This window comes from Rosa chinensis, chromosome 4 (genome assembly GCF_002994745.2).
Source record: "Rosa chinensis cultivar Old Blush chromosome 4, RchiOBHm-V2, whole genome shotgun sequence".
Classification (NCBI taxonomy): Eukaryota; Viridiplantae; Streptophyta; class Magnoliopsida; order Rosales; family Rosaceae; genus Rosa; species Rosa chinensis.
Window position 1 is genome coordinate 31,092,752 of NC_037091.1, and position 20,858 is coordinate 31,113,609.

Below are 20,858 nucleotides of genomic sequence, written 5' to 3' on the forward strand. Positions count from 1 at the left end.
TGAAAAGGTGAAGAAGAGTCTCATCAACAGAATTACAGATGGAACAAGTGCTAATATTGGTGAAGCCACGCGTAGCTCTTTGGATATTTGTCAACAACTTCTTGTGAAGAATCACCCATAAGAATGTCTTTTGTTTAGGAGGAATATCAAAGCTCCAAATAGTTTTCCAAAGAGGGTCAGTAGGCCTGGAGAGATCAAAAATTGAGTTGTAGGCATTACCAGTAGCAGCCCAGATTTTAACATCAGTAGCAGCCCAGATTTTAACATCATCCCCACACCCCTCAAAACCAGTCGGAGTGTTTATAGCCAAATCAACCAGATGAGTGGGAATAACAGAAGAGAGCAAATCAATGTTCCATCCAAACTCATCCCAGAAGTCACAAACAGTAGCATTGATATTTATTGTTGGGAAAAGAATAGTTTGAACTGGCATTATTTGTTTGGGAAAAAAAAAAACACGTATCAATGCATTTATGTAGACTTTGTAATAGAGTAACTTTACGATTTTTTTTTTCTTTTTATAAAGAAAGTTGCATGGTTTACCTTTTAGGATAAAAAAGGAAAATATATAAAAGAATGTCTTCAAAGTGGAGTTTATTTGTTCGTCACTTAGACCTAAAAGAGAAATATGTGAGTTTACGAGAGTTCATTTGGTTTAGAGTCGAATATATATCCTCATAAACCCAACTGAGTGAACTACGTACTATTGTTCGAGCGTAACTTTGTTAACCTAGAGGACTACATCCAAAGTCAATCAAGCATAGAGACCAGTAGGTGAAACGACAAGGCAGAAAATCAGAAATGGTGATTTGCAATCTCCCCTCAAACTGACATAGGGCACACGTTTTAACTCATAATTAGGTGCTTGTGAGTGCTTGAACTACCAGACAACAAGTTGAAAAATTCTGCAACTACGACATCATAGTTAAACCTAGCAAAAAGTGCTCAACTGAATGGTGCAGAATAGAAATCAACTCCCAACTCATTTCAATACAAATCTGCATGGTCTTCAAGTTGCAAAATACAACCTAAGCTGACTGCACGCACCATATGGTTGTTGACGTGATATTCCATGAAACCAATCCCTTGCTCCATGACATTCTCATTAGTACATCACACCAATTCACCCTTCCCACAGTTTCACCTAAACTCTCAATTGGAAGGAGTTGTATGCATGAGGCACATACTGAATGGATGCAATCAGTGTAATCAAGAGATACTGTACATTCTGATGGAGCTTGCCATGTTGATTCCTAATCCTGTCTAAAACTAGACCACTCTTTCTTACTGACTTCTTTTGGTTTCGCATTTCTGGAAGATGGAAGTGGCCCTGCTGATGGCATGCCCTAGAGGATGATAACACCTACAACAAAGAGAAACAAAAAACATATTTGAAAGTGACAATTGGCAGTATGCCACGGACATTCATTAGGAATCAGTCAGCCAAGACACTTAAAAACTTCGCCCGATTAAAGCATGCAATTTCAAAAGGGAATCCAACCTTGTTTCATGCATGAATAAAAAAGGAAGAAAAGTTGAGGGGCAGAAAAAACAGAAGAGAAAAGAGAAAGATTGTTTGTTTCCTTAATTTAAGAATCATAGAGGAAATACTGACTCCACTCAAAAAGTAAACATCTTGGTCATCATAACTATCTGTAATAATGTCATTTTTCATAAGATTTAAGATTCATCCGAAGGACATGGAAATGCTTGCAAAGAACTGAAAAATCCAGATTCTGTAAGACCATGTGCTCTTAAGGATTCATCTTGTGTAGTTAACTGAAATGGTAATGGATATTCTAGAACTTAATGACTCGGATGTTTCTGAAGATTAACTGAATCTCTTTTTAGAAGCATTTGAGAAAAACAATGCATCACTTCTGTGCAACAAGTGTACCAACAAATCAAACAATCCACCAACAGAAACAGTACCTTCAACATTGGACCAAGCAGATGGATTCCTCGACTGTTCTAGTTCTCGTGGGCTGGACCTGCTGCTAAATAGATTCTGGATGACTGTGTCTTCCCATGTCCCCTTTTTCATGCTATGCTCAAGGACTCCGACTCCCACCATTAAACTGATATCCGAGTGAAATCATGGGAATTTGTTCTACAGTGGTAAAATGGACAACAAAATTAACCATAATCCGAGGAACGTAAAAATCTAAGAATTTAAAGACCACATTCCCATGAAAACTCAAAGAACCTCTTAATCAATTTTCAGGATCTCATCCATTCTTCTACCCAAATGTTCTTTCACCTTCCAAATACAAAATATAACAAGATAAGAAAACTTATTTAAATGATAAAACTGAATTGGTAAAGATTCAATTAGCTGAATGATGAGCGAGTAGGACTTGAATCATATTTATGTTACATGCATACACTTCTTCAACCACAAGTACTTGGGGAAAGAATTTACAACTTAGTAACTTACACTGTCATAGGCCATTTCAGACAAGGGTTCGGCTATTGACACCCTACCAAATGCTCACTAAAGCCTCCATGTAAGTTCACAATTGAAAAAACAAAAATTGAGAAAAAGGGACTAAAATCCCACGCAAACACGGAAGCAATTGCTGCTACCTCACCCTTCAGGGAAGTGAGAAATTTGCACATAACCTGAGCCCCCATTGCCCAAAGGTGTATAAAGAGTTCTCTAAGGAATGATACAAATGTATGTGCATGTTGTTTGCATGCATGTCCTATCTATCAACAAAACATAGTTTGGAAAGACCACTACCTAGACATGATTAACTAAAGAGCAACAACTTCCCTAGAAATCAACACCAACCAACTTTGCACTTGATGAGCAACATCAGCAGCATACTGGCAGAGCTAGACAATATCAATACTTATCATAATGAAGAGAATAGTAAGTTTATCAGCAAATCGCAATCACACAGTAGTACATGTGAATGCTACTGTCCAGAGGCATCAAAATAAGTATGCTGAGTTCCTAACCTTGTGATGATCAAGGTGAAAGCAGTGACCTTCATATGCCCATTCAGCACCATCTGCCATAAGCCTTGGGCCCATGTTTTGTCCAGTGAGTCATCAGATTGTGCGGTGAGTCATCAGACTGTGAACGAGTGAACAGCAATCATTGGGTAGAAAACAAACTACTTCCTGTCATATGTCTCTTCACGCAGAAGCCCATTGGATATCCTGCTCAATTGATTGAGACTGAAACAATAAATATAAGAAGGAAGAAGAAGAACAAGGAAAAATAAGAACTAATGCACAATGATTTTGTTTTTTGGGTCAGATAGCAAGGCTCATTCTAACCCAAAAACTAATGCACAAAAGAAGAAAAGGAAAATGAAAAACTAACATGTAGCATAATAAAAGATTAAGCCTTAAGACACTGGTCAGTAACACTGTTTTATACTGCACCGTACGCACATTTAAATAGGAAGTAGATTCCCGCAACATATTAAGTGGTTTAACAAGCATCTGATATTTGACAAATTTCATGTAAAAGAATGGATTTTAGTATAATGTACTGTGGTAAGAAGGAGAAGAGAGTCAGAAAGACAAACCATCTGGCATATGCTATCCGATAGTTGAAGAGCTTCATCCCACCTATTAATTTTAATAAGCCCTTTGATGAGGTGGAAAAATGTACTCAGCTCTGGATAACCACCCAGCCTTATCATTTCTGCAAACATCTGCAGTGCCTTATCAGCCTTATTTGCATGTGATAGGTTCTCGATCAGTAAAGTATACATATCCTTGTTCACAGATGTAAAAGGAGTAGATGAAGAAATCTCTTCATGCAGCTCCAGAGCCACTTCCAGTCTTCCAGCCTTTACAAAATTATCAACCAAAACTCTGTATATGTGAACGATTGGCAATGAGTCGCACTCACTTATCTCATTTAAAAGCCCAAGTGAGGCTATGAATTCTCGGTTGTAACCTTCAATAACTTTACGGTAGCCTGCCAAATGCTTTGGCCAATATGTTTGTTTCATTTCATCCAAAAGTTTATGAGCTTCATCCAAAAGACCAATTGCACAGCAATGGTTTATCAAAACCTTGTAGGTGATAAAATTGGGAGCACAACCCTTGGAGCTCATTGCTTTAAAGAGCTCAAGACATTTGTCAATTTTGCCTGCTTTCCCAAGGCCATCTATCATCGCAGTGTAAGTCACAACATTTGGATTACATCCTTTTTCTTCCATCATTAGCATAAGCTTATAAGCTTCATCTGTCTTTCCAACCTTACAAAGGCCATCGACCATCTCTGTATAGATAACAACATTTGGTGAACAAGAGTTTTCTAACATTTTAGACAGGACTTTTAAAACAAGATCCAGTCTTTTATCCTTGAACAACCTGTCAATCAAAGAGCTGTACGTATACACATTTGGACTATACCCATGCTCTGACATTTTAGCAAACACCTTTTGTGCTTCATCGAGCTTCCCAGACTTGCAAAATCCATCTATAAGAGCATCATAAACAATGTGGTTAGGTTCACAACCTTCTACCAACATAGCATCCAATAAGTCACCGGCCTCTCTGACCTTGTGGGCTTTACATAAACCATCCACCAACGCTCCATAAGTATGAACATTAGGTTCTTTCAAACTCTGATCATCAATTTTGAAATACATATCAACATCAGGGACTTCCACATTACCTCTCATTCTTGCATAAATCAGGCAAGCCTTTTCAGTCTCTCCAGCTTTACAATGGCCATCGATCAAAGCACTATAAGTAATAGCATTAGGAATGCAACCTTGAGTCAACATCATCTCAAAGAGTTGATTTGCATCAGGCACCTTCCTTGCTTTAAGGTATGCATGTATAAGAGCAGTATAAGTTACCACGTTTGGTGCACAACCATTTCCTACCATTTCATTAAACCAGTTCCGAGCCTGTTCAATAAGGCCAGCCTTAGAAAAACTATCAATTAAGATGGTATAGGTGTAGACATCAGGAACAACACCGTTTTGCTTCATTTCTTCAAACAACAATAATGCTTGTTCTACCTTGGAGGCATTGCACAAAAAGCCAATAACTTTAGAGTATGTACTAGTGTCAGGAACAAAACCCTTGCTCATCATTTCATTGATGACCTTGTAGGCTTTGTCAAATTTTCCATGGCCACAAAGACATCGCACAAAATTGCTTACATTTACCTTATTTAAAACAACCCCTGCATTAAGCATCTCACCATAAGCTTTTTCAGCCATGTCTAGCATATCTAAGGTAGGTAATTCTTCGTGTCCACAGATACTACCAATCAAGATATTGTAAACCACATAGCCTGGCCAGCACCCACACCTGACCATTTTCTTTAGCAACTTATAAGCATAAGAGTAATCTCCTGATCTGCAATAAGCATGAACAAGAGAATTAAATATCCCAGGGCTAGGATAACAACCTTCCGTGATCATCATACTAAGAATTCTCTTGCACCTGCCAAGCTGTTTTTTCTTCAAACATCCACAAAGCAAAATCCTATAGGTTACAACATTAGGAATGCAAGAATTACAGCGCATTCTGCTCAACAAATCCATAGCTTCCTCAAAAAGTGAAGCCTCACACAACCCAGAAATCATCTTGGTATAAAGAACAGTATCGGGAACAAACTCTTCCTTCTCAATCAATGCAAGTCCCTCCTTCCACCTCCCAGCTTTACACAGGGCATGACCAAAACAACCTAGCGTATACTCATCCATCTTAAACCCCAACTCCAACATCTCCCCATGAACCAAGTGCGCTGTGTCCAGCCTATCAGCTCTCAAAAACACTTGAACCAATGCATTGTAAGTTGCTTGACTCGGCCTGTACCCGAAATCCTTAAGCCTCCCAAGCTCTTCCAAAGCTACATTCCACAAACCATTTCGGCAACACTTGCGAATCAACACATTAAGCAACTTCCCAAGCACCTCTCTATCATCACCCATAATTTCTCGCAAAAAATGCTCCGGTACTCTGTCGCTACTACCACACTCCAGTAACTCCAACAATGCATTATATACAGAAGCAGTATGACTATACCCAATTTGCCTACCTGCCCAAATGAAAAACTTGACACCCAACTCAGGACTCTTTACAAGACTCAACACCTGCACCACCAAAGTTTCATTCAGATTATCCCTAAACCTCCTAAGAAACTTGTGGGTTTCATCCCCAAATGAATCAGAACTATTCCTAATGGCATTAGAAATCAAAACGGCGTCGTTAGAACACTTATCGGGGTCAAGTTTCGGCGAGTGGCGCAAAAAGGCGAAGTCTTGTGCGGAAAGAGAGTGGGTCTCCGGCGTAGAGAAGTCCTGGGGATCGAGGAGGCCGTCGAGATTGTCCGGCGGAGAGGTGCAGAGGAATCTGGAGAAGAGACATTGTGGGTATGATTTGAGTGAAGAAACGAAGGATTGGGATGAGTTTCTAGAGAAAAGGGGAGAAGAAGAGATGGAGTTGAAGAGTATAGAGCTGAAGTGTCTTCTGCTCATTTTGGGTCATCAAGGTGTGGATGAGCGGTTGGTTACTTCAGGGTTTATGCTGGGGTTTTTGACAAACAATCAAAAAAGTACAAACGGTATATGTTCCATGTTCCATACTTCAGCAAAAAACAGTTCTTCAATTTTTTTAGGAATTTGTGTTTGTCAATTTTTTTTTTTTTTTTTTTTTTTTTGTGAGGTTGAACGCCTGTTTCTAATGAATACCGCTAAATAAGGACTAGTTGAGAACTTTTTAATTAATTATTTGGGAAGCCTACTTTTCGATTACATTATGGCAAATCAACCGTTAGATGTTTATTTATGTATGAGTATATCACTTCTGAAAATTTTCTTCTAAATTGTTAATCGTTAAGGCATCGAACTAGATTGAATCAATAGATGAACTAAATTTGTCAAACATGAACTGTTCATGTTCATAATTGATAAATCATGATTATGTATGTCTTAACGATTTTCAATTTGGTTGAAAAATTACATAAATGATTTACACATAAACATCTAAATATTTAATAGTTGATTTGGAGAAATGTGATCAAAAAGTAGGTCTAACACAAAAGTCCTCAACTAGCCTCATTTTAGTGGTCCTCACTAAAATGGCTCCCCTATTTTGAATACTGATAAAATTTTGGCGACGTTTGAAAGAATTACTTTTGAAAATTATTTTGTATAACGAAAATAGTAAATTGATAATTCTTTTTACCAGATTAAATTATTCATTTAGTAGATTTATATGAAAATAAATTATAAAACACATAATTTTTTTTTTTTAAAGGGGTTTGGAACCCAGCCTAGCTGGGAGGCTCAACCCCATGCCCAGTTCCATTTATTGAATTTAAAACTTGCATCGAGGGGAAGACATATAACCTGAACCCCGAGCTACATAAGTACTATTACAATAATCCTCGTAGAGAACATCCTGAATAATAGCAGGAGTCTCCTCTAACCACATATCATCAATACAAAACAAACTAGCTAGGTGTGCAAGCCTATCTGCAACACCATTAGCTTCACGGTAGATATGACGAATCCTAACAGATTGAAAAGAAGACATATAATCCTTACAATCATCTAGAATCCGACTAACCTCCGAGAAATTCTTTTCTCCGTTATTAAGTCCAGCAACAAGAATGGCAGAGTCGCTTTCAATCTCAATGTCAGACCAACCCTGATGAATACCAAGAAGTAGACCAGCTCTACACGCCTCAGCTCTAAACACATAATTTAAATGAAAATAATTTTTTTAAAATATGAAATCGTGCTTGGCAGCTTAATTTAAAAATGAAGTCGTAGTTCAAGCGATGGTGATCATTAGTGATATAGTCATTGATCTATCGTTGCTATTGTCAATTAGTTAGTGAGATAGTTGACAGATCATGTGGTTTTGGAGTCATCGTAAGGTGGTAGTAGTTAGTGAAAACGATGTGATCGATGTGATCTTAGTTGGTCGTTGAGATAATCAGTCGATCGATGTGATCGTCGGTTGATCAATCAGATTGCCTACTAGTTAGTGAAAACGATGGTTTATCATTGGATCATTATCGTTAAGATCACCAGTAATTGGTTGCCGATGTTTCTGGAGACGAGGTCGATGAGGTAGCCAGTCAATTGATGATGTTGTCGATCGGCTTGTGAAGTCGTCATTTAGTTCATTTGGAAGGTAGTCGGTCGATTAGTTAATGAGTTCACAATCAGTTGGTCAGTGATGTCTTTCATTAGCTGGTTGGTGATGTTGGTCAATTCATTACAAAGATTGCTAGTTGATCAATGAGATAATTGGTAAGCTTTCGCCTGATTCCGGCCAACTTTCGCCTGATTCCAGTCACCAGAATTTGTTGAAAATCTCACCGGAAAAGTTTTTTTTGCCCCCAATAGATGTCTATTGCCCCGATAGTCTATTGCCCCCTAATAGACGTCTATTGCCTCCCAATAAATGACTATCAGTCATGTATTGCCCCCAAATAGACGTCTATTGCCCCCCAATAGAACTTTCGGTAGCCGGAATAGGAACTAATCTTCCTAAAATTAGACAGATAAAACTTTGATTAAAGAAAAAAATGAATAAATTATATCAATTTTAAAACGTCTATTGCCTCTCAATAGACGTCTATTGCCCCCAAATAGACGTTTTGATTACCAAAATGAGAACTAATATTTCTAAAATTACACAAATATAACTTTGATTAAAGAAAAAAAAAGAGGAGATTACATTAATTCAAAACGTCTATTGCCCTCCAATAGACGTCTATTGCCCCCCAATAGACCTGTATTGCCCTTAACATAACACATTTTGTATCTTGTTACTCCAAACAACACATTTTGAGAAACCCTCCCAGGCACAAACCTCAAGGAGCTCGCGAACTTCAAGTAGTCCCTCAACAACCGTCTTGAAGACCAAAGTCATGGAACACCGCCGGAAGTTTAGAAAGACTTGGAATTCGTCGATGCTATACGCAAGGAAAAGAATTGAGACCCTATCTTGAAAAACCAAGAGGTCGAGTTATTTAAATCTGATGAAACTAAGGTTGAAGATGCTGGTAATGAAACTGAAGATACTAGTCTAGTGAAAGAGGAGGATAGCAAAACTAAGAAGAAGAAGAAGGTCTACTTGAAGGATGACGCGGTCCAATTGCAGAAACACCGTCGGAAGTTTGGAAACTTCGGGCCTCCGATTCTCTCTACAGCAATTCATGGATGATTCGAGGAAGAAAAGCGCAGGCAGAAGAAAAGCGGATCGAGATTTTTCGGGAACAGGCTGAGAGAGAGAGAGAGAGAGGCGTTTCGAGGAAGGAATGCCATTTCACCGGCGAGATCCCGGCGACTTGACTCCAAGCCCAGCCATAACTCCTGCTCTCTTGTCTGCAAGTAGTGGCTGAGACTCGAGCGGCTAGGCTGCACCACCTCCGAATCGGTGCCTCTGGTCCGTCTGTGAGAGAGAGAGAATTGATCTGGGCACCCATGTCTCTTCCCACACGGCCACGATCTCTTCCTTCATCTCCCTTCCGTTGCCGATGCTCTCCTCCATCTCCGGCCACACCTCCGCCGCCGGTTGGCAGATTTCGATCATCCCATGTCTCGCCAGAAAATTTATCTACGAGGGGAGGAGAGAGAAAGGAAGGAAAACGTTTTCTGACGTAGATAGATTTGTAATTCAATAATTTTTCGAACGTTAAAATTGACATTTTACTATTAAATGGGTTAGTGGGAATCTTAATTAGTTGGTGGGGTAAGTGAGAATGTTTTATGTAGAATCTGTGCTATGGGTAAATGACCCATAAATTTACTTTAAAAAAGAAAGAACTGAGGGCATAATAGACATTTCACCGTGACTTTTAAACGGTAAGGACCTATTGGTCTGAAATTTTGAAGTATAGAGACTAAACGTGTGAAATTAGAAGGTCAAGGACTGAAGTGTTTTATGGTCAAAAGCTCAAGGACTAAACAGTATTTAGTCCTACTTTAATTTAATCAAAGAGTTTTATCACAAACAGTTTCTAAAGTTTGGGCCACTCGACACTTTCATTCCTAACATTCTAAAACTATTACATTGGTACCTCAAAATTAATCTTGACATATTTTTGGTACCTTCCATTAATAACACCATTAACGCCTCCTTTTTGTTAAAGGCATCTTTGTCTTTTCCTCTTTCATGTTAGTTAATTGGTAGTTATTGTAAGGAAAAATGGTCGGTACAGTACCCCACATTTGCCTCCTTATAACTTTTGGTACCTAAGCTTTGAAAAATATCAATACAGTACCTAAGGTTCTTGGCCCGACAGAGGATTGGTACTAGCTCCGTTACGGAGTAGTTCAGAATTCAAAATGAGAAGGGTATTATCGTCAATTCCATTGTGGGAGTTTAACCTAATCCAGTTTCCCCCTTTTTCCCTCATTCTGAACCGTTCTCTCTCTTCTATCTTGAAAAGGAAAGGCAAAATGCTCTCTCTCTCTCTCTCTCTCTCTCTCTCTCTCTCTCTCTCTCTCTCTCTCTCTCTCTCTCTCTCTCTCTCTCTCTCCCTGTAAGGAATCTATACTGTTTTTTTTCCCAATTTTGTACAGAGATTCAATTCTCTGTATCCAAACATATAAAGCTATGGTAGGAAGAGTGTGGAGATGCTTTCGACTCGATGGGGAGCCACCACGATATGCAGGTAAAATCAATGGTCCCCCTCTCGAAAAAGTTATTCCATTTTACCCGAATTTCGTAGGATTCCCTATTTTGCAATTGTTTATGTCTTTATATGGTTGTGTCTTGGGTTTTGGGTGTTTGCTGTGTTTTTTTTTTTTGGGTTTTTGTCTCCATCTGCAATTTCTAATTAAGGTAGTCTCACTGCTATTGGGTTTAGGGTGGTTGGGCGAGAGTGAGTGAAGGGACGAAAGTACCCTGTAAATATGCTAGGTGGCAAGCTCCGTAATGGAGCTAAAGACAATATGTACCAATTCTCTGATAGGCCAAGAATCTCAGGTACCGTATTGAAATTTTTCAAAGCTTAGGTACCAAAAGTTATAAGGAGGCAAAGACGGGATACCGTACGGACCATTTTCCCTTATCTTAATTACTTCTCATTTTGCATATACTAGTATTATTTATGCTTTGCATTTTTCTTATGTTTAGTTAGTGATTAGTGATAATTATCTTAATCAAGACGATGATGAGTTTTGTGACCAGAAAAAAGATAGAGGGCAAGATGAAAATACCCTTGAAAAATAGAGGAGTTAACGGTGTTATTAACAAAGAGTACTAAAAGTATGTTGAACATTAACTATAAGGTACCAATATGATAATTTTAAAATGTTGGGAACCAAAATATCAAATGACTCAAACTTCAGGGATTGTTTATGACATTTACTCTTAATCAAATGATCAACGCGATACTACCTTTCATGTCGGAGGCACACGACAAGTATTTCACGAAAGTAGTATGAGTTGATAATTTTGCCAAATTGTATTGTATTTGGATTTGTGCAAATTTTTTTAAATGACATACTTTTTGAAAAGTCTAAAGAATCTTTAAAAATTTGATAGATTGCTATTGATTTCTTAGAACCATTGATTTTATCCATAGATTTTTTTTATTTACGAAAATCTATATAGTTTTATTGTGAACAAAAAATAAAACCAATATAACCTAAACGCAAAACAAGATAATATTTTGTTGTCTCTTCAATGGTCAAGTATTTTCTAGTAGACATTGACTCGAATGAATGATTATTATTCTGTTTTTTGGGCTCTATCCCTCCTCTTGGGCCATTCTAGGTTGTTTGCTTTGCTAGTTTTTATTTTTATTTTTTTTGTTACTTTTTTCTAGGGCTGCCACTTAGTTTGGTAATTACCAAACCGACCAAATACCAACCGATATTTTTAGTGTGATAAACCGATTTTTTGGTAACCAAGACAGATAAAACCGAAATCGAAAATTACCGAAAAATTTGGTTTGGTTTTGATAAATACCGAATCTACCGATTATCTAAATATTAGCTTTATATACTATGGTTTTCAATACACATACATGTATATTAAGAAATAAACATAAATTTTTTCATAATAGTATGAACATTACTACATATACTACATTAATAGTACATGTATTTTAAGTAACATAGTCAAAGATGGTTAAATAACCTAGTTTTATTGAAAATGACTCAAACTTGATGTCATATATACAAAAGAAAGCTATAGTTAGGAGATGAGTACAAAGTTTGCGACTATAAAATTGAAGAACCTAATTTTGTTCGTTCTAATTTTAATAACAAAGAATTAATTGTTTTAAAGTTGGTAATACCGAAAACCGAAATACCGAATTTGGTAGTTATGATTAAAAATCGAAAATTTTGGTTGGTAATTGGTAGCTCAATTTTGAAACCGAAAGTTTTGGTTTTGAAGTTGGTAATACCTATAACTGATTCGAACCGACCAAGTGACAGCCCTACTTTTTTCCTATTCTTTTGAGGTGTTTTTTGCTAGGACTACTTTCTTGTGGACTTGGTGTTTTTATCTTGTGTTTTGGGCTTTTGGCCTATAGCTTGGATTGTAGGGGCTTCCAGGAAAACCTTCTCTGCGTTAGGTGGTCCTTGAAGTTTTAATAATAAATTGGGATGAGAAGTTGGCCTGGATTGCTTCTTTTCCTGGTAGTGTCAACATTACTTGGTTTCGGTGCTGTCAAAGGCGGCTTTACATAGGCGTTCTATGTTCTAGGGCTCTTAGTAGTAACTAATTTCTGACTAGCTCTTAATAGAGTGTGTTATTTTGTAATGTTTGCCTCTCTACCTTTAATGAAATGATATCCCAATTTGATAAAAATAAATAAATAAATAAAAATAAAAGTCCAATTCCATTGAGACATGATCTTTTCCTTTTTTCTGACAATTTTTGAGACATGATCATATATATATACAAGAAGACTCTTGGGTATAATCGTATATCGATCTCCAAAGTTTTTATCTCTAAGAAAACTATCGCTAGGATTTTCAAAAATGTTCAAAATTTAAAAGCTATGCCTCCAATATATTGATTTCTATTATTAATTAATTTCTTATTTTCTTTATCCATAATTTGATACTAACTCTCAACATGCATCACACCACATGTGATACTCCCTACAGATAATGATTAAATAAAGCAAAAGATAATGTCCAAATAGGTAAAAACAATTATTAAATGAAACACACTGGTCAAAGGTAACCTACATTGGGTAAGACCAACTGATCATAACTCTACAGCAGAACACAAATTGAAAACAGCCATTGTAAAACACGCATATACTAACTCTCAAAACATGAATAGCATGAGATGGTCCATAGACACAAGCATAGAACCAAGCACAAGATAATGTCCAAAATAGGTTAAACCACTATTTAATAAATAGGGCACTTTGGAAAAATAAGCTGTTTTATAACCATCCACGTAATCTATAAAATGATCTCACACAATTGTAAAAACAACATACTTGCTCAGTTGAGCGCTTATTAAGGTTTTGTTCCCATAGAGAAATAGAGAAAGTTGCGATAGAATTGTCTAAACACCATGATGAAGAGGGCATTCAAAATAGGTTTGAAGCATGATGTATGCGCATGACTTCAAAAAAATTGAATCAATGATTTACCAGAGGTAAATATACTTGCAATTTCATTCTTGTATAGATACGTGTTTTGTGGTTAATTAATAAATAAATTTTGTGTGTGTGTGTGTGTGGGTGTGTGTCCATATCTTGTAGGGTGGTTCTCGAATAATTGTGTTAACATGCAATCCTAAAGGAAAAGGTATTTTTATTCAAATCTTTTTGGTAGAAGACTTATTAGTGAAAACCCTTTCAAGGTTGTCTAATATATATGTGTGAGAAAATTAAGGCCATAAATTTATTTAAGGTGCTAAGATCCAAACTTCATGAAGAAACAAGATTGAATGATAATAAAATATTACATCTTATTTTACATTCATTGACTTTACATTTCTGGTAATTCTTTAAGTTCCTGTCTCATTTCTGGTGATCCACGTTTGATAGTAGCATTTTAATGCGATGTTTTAATTATTATTTCCTCATATTTACTTAGTTATTTCCTTAAATAAATCATTATTGTTTAGGAAAGTTTCCATCTTTAGAAAGTTTCTATTTTTAGTAATTTTTATAAAAGTTCTCTATTTTCTAGGTACCTTGGAATAAATGGAGCTGAAATGAAGAAATGGAGTTTTCCTGGTCCGACTAGGAATCTCAGTCAACGCAGGAATCCTGATGAGGCTAGGAAACCTGAAGGCATTAGGAGACCACATGATGACATGGGAGATATTTTGGGAGATTAAATCTGATTTTTGCATGGAAAATCAAGGAGATTACGTGGAGAATATCAAGGGAGAATTTTAAGGAAGAAAAGATTCAAAACAAGTCCAGATTCGTTCCTCAATTCCCTCAAGATATGTTGGCTGAAATTAGAGAATAAAATCTGTAATTTTAATGTGAAAATCAAGAGAAAATCAAGGGGAGGACATTAAGGATAAAGCCATGGAGAGATTTAAGGGAGAAAAGGTCCAAAATGCGTCCAGATACATTGTCTAGGTTCATGCCTAGATATTTGGCCGAAAATGGTTAATAAAATCAGATTAAATCTTGGGAAAATCAGCAATAATATATTTGGAAAGATTATGGATTTATTTTGGAGCGTTTTGATTGGTTGAGTCACATGGCAGAGCCGACGTGGCATTAATTCATTGGTTGGAGCTGTGTGGTGCAACCAGAAAATTTCTTAGAAATTAAATTCATGAAGCATTGTCTTTCCCTATATAAACCCCCTATGCTACACCACAAATCTGCAATTTTAATGTGAAAATCAAGAGAAAATCAAGGGGAGGACATTAAGGATAAAGCCATGGAGAGATTTAAGGGAGAAAAGGTCCAAAATGTGTCCGGATACATTGTCTAGGTTCATGCCTAGATATTTGGCCGAAAATGGTGAATAAAATCATATTAAATCTTGGGAAAATCAGCAATAATATATTTGGAAAGATTATGGATTTATTTTGGAGCTTTTTGATTGGTTGAGTGATATGGCAGAGCTGACGTGACATTAATTCATTGGTTGGAGCTGTGTGGTGCAACCAGAAAATTTCTTAGAAATTAAATTCATGAAGCATTGCCTTCCCCTATATAAACCCCCCTATGCTACACCACAAAGGACACCTCTTCATTCAGAAAATTCTCTCCATAACGTCAAGTTTTCTCTCCATCCTCTAGTTTCAAGTCTCTGCGTCTTCAAGCAAAGAGAAGAAGAGAGGAAGAAGCCATGAAGCCTCCTAGCCGCCATCATCCACCTTGTGTTGTGAAGCTTTGGAGCCTTGCTTTCAAGATCCAAGACCAACGTCTCAAGCTTTCCACCATTCATCCTTCATGGTGTAATTCTATCTTATTCCTTATAACCTTTTTGGTTTTCTTTGTTTTGATTTCGTATGAACTTGATTTCTAGTTGACATAAACGTTAAGGGCAAAGTTTAAAGCCTATTTATATGTTTTGAAATAAAGTTGTGATTACTATATGTTGATTTATATGTTGCTTATGTGAGATTGCTTGATTGATTTTGGATTACAGAAAACTTTTGCATGTTTGTGTTCTTTGGTGGCCAACTTAGGATATATGCATGTAATTGGAGCTAATTTAAGTAGTGAAGGTTTTGGACAAAAGTCGAAATCAATTAAGGAGGATTGCAAATAGGTGAACTTATTCATAACTAGGTTATGCACTTTGGTTGACATCCTTTCTTTGTTCTTAATGCGTTGAATGTGTTCTTGATTAGCTAGCTTTCTAGACTATGATTGCATGTTCAATAGGATTGATTTAGGTGCTTTCACTTAAATTAATTATTCAAGGAAAGTAAAAAATGGGAAATCGTTTGCTTTCTAACGTTTCACATGGTCAACTTTTTTCTCATGACATAGAAGATCAACTGTAGGAATTGTGATTGGATTTCATTTATATGATTGTGGATTTGATATTTGTTCCTTGCATTCCACCCTTGTATATATGTTTTTACTTTTTCTTTATTTTATTTATTTTAATTTTCTTTTTTATAATCTTAGAACCCCCTTATTTGTGTGTACTTGTATATATTTCTAAACTTTATTTTATTTTTGTAAATAATATACTTTGTCTTATTTTAATTCTTTAGTTATTTTTGCAATGACAGGGGTACCCTCAATCCCCCGAATAGAACGATCCCTATTGTCACGCCCCTGATATTACACACATGAAAATCGATATATATAATCTCATAATTATACATGCGTGAATGTTCAGTCATCAATACAAATACCTGGAACATCTTTCCTTTATAACAAGTACATAATGATGCCCTGAAACCATCCGAGTTAATATGCACTTGCTCCATAGAGTCATATATTACACAAATTTACGAATTAAGTTGCCATCACAAAATAAAGCGTAAATGCTCCTCAGAGCTTACTACATAGCGGAAGTCATAACAATGGCAAAGCCAACAAAATTTGCTTCCTACCCGTTCAGCTGCCTATAGCTACCTCAGTTTCAGCCACGATTTTCCTGACCTGCAGGATTAACCCCTACACCAAAAGAATGGTGCACCGGGTTTCCACACAACAAAACCCGGTAAGCTTATGAAAGCTTGTATGAGTAACTCATGAACATCAATCAACAACTCACACACATCAGCTAAAGGAAACCATGCAGCCATGATTCCTTCTAACACTCCAAAACCTTTCCATCTAAAGGAAAACATAAATCACCGCTGTGACAATGTTCTATTTGCTAACTTAACCATCAAGAAGCAAATCAAGTCTCATCTAGACAATAAAAGAAGAATACTCAAGGAATTCTCCTTTTACTACATACTTATGAGTCTCCAGCAACCTCGACTGTCACTCCCATAATCTATAATGGCAGACAGACTATCGCCCTATTGAAATCGTAACCACTCGTCCGACTACAGACGTGATTACCTATTTCCTGCCTTGGTCACCATCTGTGACATGTGGTTTTAGACCCCGTCTGGTCTCAAATCAACATTTAGGTCACCATCTGTGCTCTATCACCATCTGTGCTCTGTCACCATCTGTGACACATGATCTTCAGACCCCGTCTGGTCATGAAATCAAACTTCAAGGTCACCGTCTGCAACCTATCACCATCTGTGATATGAAATCTTCTTAGACCCTATCTGGTCTTAAAGCTAAAAGTTAAATAAGTCGCAACTGACCTAAAAACGTTACAACATCTAACTTCGGCTTTCCTAACCCCTGCACACCATCTGTGACTCTTGGTACAAGGACCAATACATTTAAAATGAGTCACGCTTGACTCAAAAATGTAACATCAAGCTCAATACTTTTCGAACAATAGAAAACATCTTTTTCCACAATATTGTTCCCTGAAGAGTCACATTCAACAATAATATGAACATCATCATGCATATTATTATTCATCACTATCATCCACAAGGATATATATATACTTCACGTAAATATATATATACGTAGACATTCGCTCAGGAATGCCTACTAATACCAACTATAGTTTGCAGTTAAATAATTAACGCCAAAACGATAATGGTAATTCTGTTCATAACAAACCTTGTGAGATTACTCACCTCGAACTCCTGCTACGTCTTCAACAAAACACAAAGCCGCCAATTCACAAATAATCGTCCATTGTACTTCGTCAAGTACCTATTCACATACGTTTCCAATTTAGTGACTATTTACATTTGATTTAAGTTCGAAACCCCCTGTTTTGAACTAAAACCCCCAAAGTGGGGCCAATTGAGGCAAAACCACATCCGAGACCTCCCAAAGTCTTCGGAATACGTCCACGATCGATGTGACCAAACCACAAGTCGATCGGACGCTCGAATCCTCACGGATCGAATAAATCGATCGGTATGAAACTGTAAAAATCATAACAATTTCATACGAACTCCAAAATTTGCATATTATATATCGAAACGCTCGTATCAACGACTAGAACATATATAATACCACAAACAGTCCCATACATGACCGGAACACCGCCGGAACGCCGCCACCGGCCAAAACTCAATATTTCACAAAACTCCCAACATCAAAAAGCTTCATCTAAGCATGCTTGTGAACTTTCATAACTGGATTGAAGTCAGAAAACAAGCTTAAGGGGTCGAAAACTACCTCACAAGCTTTGGATTATTGCTCAAACTGAGTTGAACCGATTTCCACGTAAATCGATCAAAACAAACACCATAAATCGATCAGGAAGCCTATTCTGAACTCAACCAAGGAAGCATGAAGCTATGAAGTCGCCGGAGTTGTGCTTTCCGGCCGGGTCCGAAAACTCTAACTGTACAGCCTTGCAGCGCCGCACACGGTGGATCTCGTCGCTAGAGAACACCACAGGGATGACCAGACGGAGGAGGCGAACCAGCTGACCAAGTTTCATGGCCGGAGACCGTCGCAGTTCGCCTGAAAAGCCAGGTCGAGTCAGTCGAAAATCTTTGATACTGAAGGTATCGACCGAGAGAGAAAAGGGAGAGAAAAAAAACTTCCGGAAAAGGAAAGTGGGAATTATGAAAATAATTTCTGATTTTCCATATTTATACTAAAACGGAAACTTCTTCCGCTAGCCATAACTTTCTCATACGAACTCCGATTGACGCGTTCCGCATGTCCACGAACTCGTATCGACGCGCTCTACAACTTTCGTGAAGGAAGTTTTAGAGAATCTCAACATATAAAAAGTCAAACTTCACACGACCCCCTAAACTGTGAAATTCGAATAATTATACGTACAAAAACTATTCCACTTCACATACAACCTACGAATAAAGCACAATAACAATTATTCGTACAACTGGTCCATTATTAATTACTAAAATTAAATAACAGAAAACCAGGTCATCACACCTATTTATTCTATACTAACAACTACATGCAGGGTTAAATTGGGCGCTTACTTATAGCTGTATCAATTTTTGGCGCCGTTGCTGGGGATTGAAAAATCCCTTGTTTTTGTTCATAATTGTTGTTTATAAACAGTTTGAAACTTAGTCTAAATTAACTAGGATGTTTTTTATGTTATTGAATACGAGTTTTAATTGTAAGTTGTAAATTGAATAGAATAGGTGAAATTTCTTTTGTTAATATTGGCCTAAACCCCTTATTGGTGCCTAGTTCAGGTCCCTTAAGGTTGAGGGCGGCCTTTATTAACACTTGTTGAACTATCTTCATACTTATGAGCTTTTTCATCTTAGTAAGTATAGCCTATGTGGAATGGTGTCTAGGAAGGGGACAACGTTCATGACGGGTTTTTGAATCCAGAAGTGCTTACAAATGGGCCTAAACCATTATGTGGGAGTAGCTCATGCCAAAATGGATTCTGCCTCTTATGTTCGTCCTCCCCCACCTGGCTATTTCAGTAAGGTTGCCCAAAGGATGTAAAAGGAAATTTGTGTCTAGGCGACTATACTTGAGCCGCACGTCCACTTAATTTACCACTTGGAATTAGATTCGATATCAATAATATTTATAATATTAGAAAATGTTGTGATACACTAAGGTGAAAAAAAAAAAAAGCATTTGTGTAAATATTTTTCATATTTTTTTACTCACTTGTGTACTTAACTTGTGTCTTGTGTACAATGTACTTGTTAATTATATTTGTAGTTTGTAATTCATAGTTACTTGTTTTATATTTTGTTTTTTTTTGTTAATTATAGTCACTAACTTTATTTAATGGAGGTACCGTCTGGCTGAAAGAAGTTAAACTCAAGCGCTGCTTGGGAGGCAACCCAATTCAGAAGTAGCTGTGCTGCAGGAGTCAACAACACAGATTTGCTTTCTCTTTCCCTATTTCTTTTTATTTTTTTAAAAAATTTCTTCTTTTGTTTTTATTTTAGAATTTTTTTTTCGTAAATGCCTTCTATCTATGCTTGTTTGTGTTCATTGCATGCTTATGATTGATTACATTGAGGACAATGCAATATTTAAGTGTGGGGGAAGGGATTTATATTTTTGTCTTTTATTGTGAGTCATATATATTGAAAAATACAAAAAAATAGGAAAATTTCAACAACAAAAAATTAATTGTTTTTGTTTTTGGTTTTTGAGTCATATCCGCCTTTCAACTGTCTAGGATGATTCTATATCTCTGAAATTATGGCTAAAAGAGGATCACAATGTTGAGATGATTTTAACATGGTATTCTTTGGTTATTGAGATATATGAAAAGCATGTGCATGAGTAGTGGATATGGATTTCGTGACCTTGGTATAGAATATGAGCATGTTAAGATGAGTTTTGATTTATAAAAGCCCATGTGAGATATTTGAGCCCATGTCCCTTTTCTTGGAGTGATAAATGAAAAATTTACTCTTATTTTCTTGGCGATGTTTTGATGATCTCATTATTCTTCATTTGATTGATTGCTTGCCATAGATTAAGTTTGATGGACTAGAGAATGCTAGAATTCACTCTTGTGCTTGTTGAGACTTTTATCAATACATGGTCCTGATTCTGGAAAGGATAGAGGCACCCTAAGAATTACCACCATTCCCAAATAAGCCTATGTCCCTATTTTTGTGTACACATGTGTGCACTACCCCCTAGATAAACCCTTTTGAGCCTACATTAAGTCTTTTCTTTTATCACCCTTAAAATCCTTAACCCTAAAAGCTTAGTATAGTATCCTACCCTTTGTTCTAAAAACTTAGTGGAGCTATCTTTTGAGACTTACTACATGAGGACGTTAAGGATGACGATTTAGAAGATGTGAAAGTTCAAGTGTGGGGGTAGACTTGTCCATGAAAGAAAAAAAGTATGTGAAAGCCGTGAAAAAGAAAGTTAAAAAGAAAAATGTATACGGCTAGAAATGAAAGAAAAAGAAAAGAAAAATATGTTTATG

General features: G+C 36.8%; 1 protein-coding gene across 7 annotated transcripts; it reads right to left on the bottom strand.

The window, feature by feature from the left end:
* Nucleotides 1–802: 802 nt before the first annotated feature.
* On the bottom strand, nucleotides 803–6,639 carry LOC112195756 (pentatricopeptide repeat-containing protein At1g06710, mitochondrial). 7 transcript variants are annotated; one of them, XM_040518533.1, is made up of 7 exons: nucleotides 6,583–6,639; nucleotides 3,543–6,524; nucleotides 2,965–3,168; nucleotides 2,744–2,829; nucleotides 2,207–2,260; nucleotides 1,933–2,110; nucleotides 803–1,363 (listed from the first exon to the last, which is right to left on the bottom strand). In XM_040518533.1, exons 2-3 carry the CDS (start codon nucleotides 6,462–6,464, stop codon nucleotides 3,145–3,147), a joined length of 2,946 nt encoding a protein of 981 aa, XP_040374467.1. In that variant the 5' UTR covers nucleotides 6,465–6,524; nucleotides 6,583–6,639; the 3' UTR covers nucleotides 803–1,363; nucleotides 1,933–2,110; nucleotides 2,207–2,260; nucleotides 2,744–2,829; nucleotides 2,965–3,144. The 7 variants fall into 7 exon arrangements, with proteins under 7 accessions (XP_040374467.1, XP_040374466.1, XP_040374464.1 ...); XM_040518532.1 differs by lacking the exon at nucleotides 2,744–2,829; XM_040518530.1 differs by having other exon boundaries at nucleotides 1,933–2,260.
* Between the last annotated feature and the right edge of the window lie 14,219 nt (nucleotides 6,640–20,858).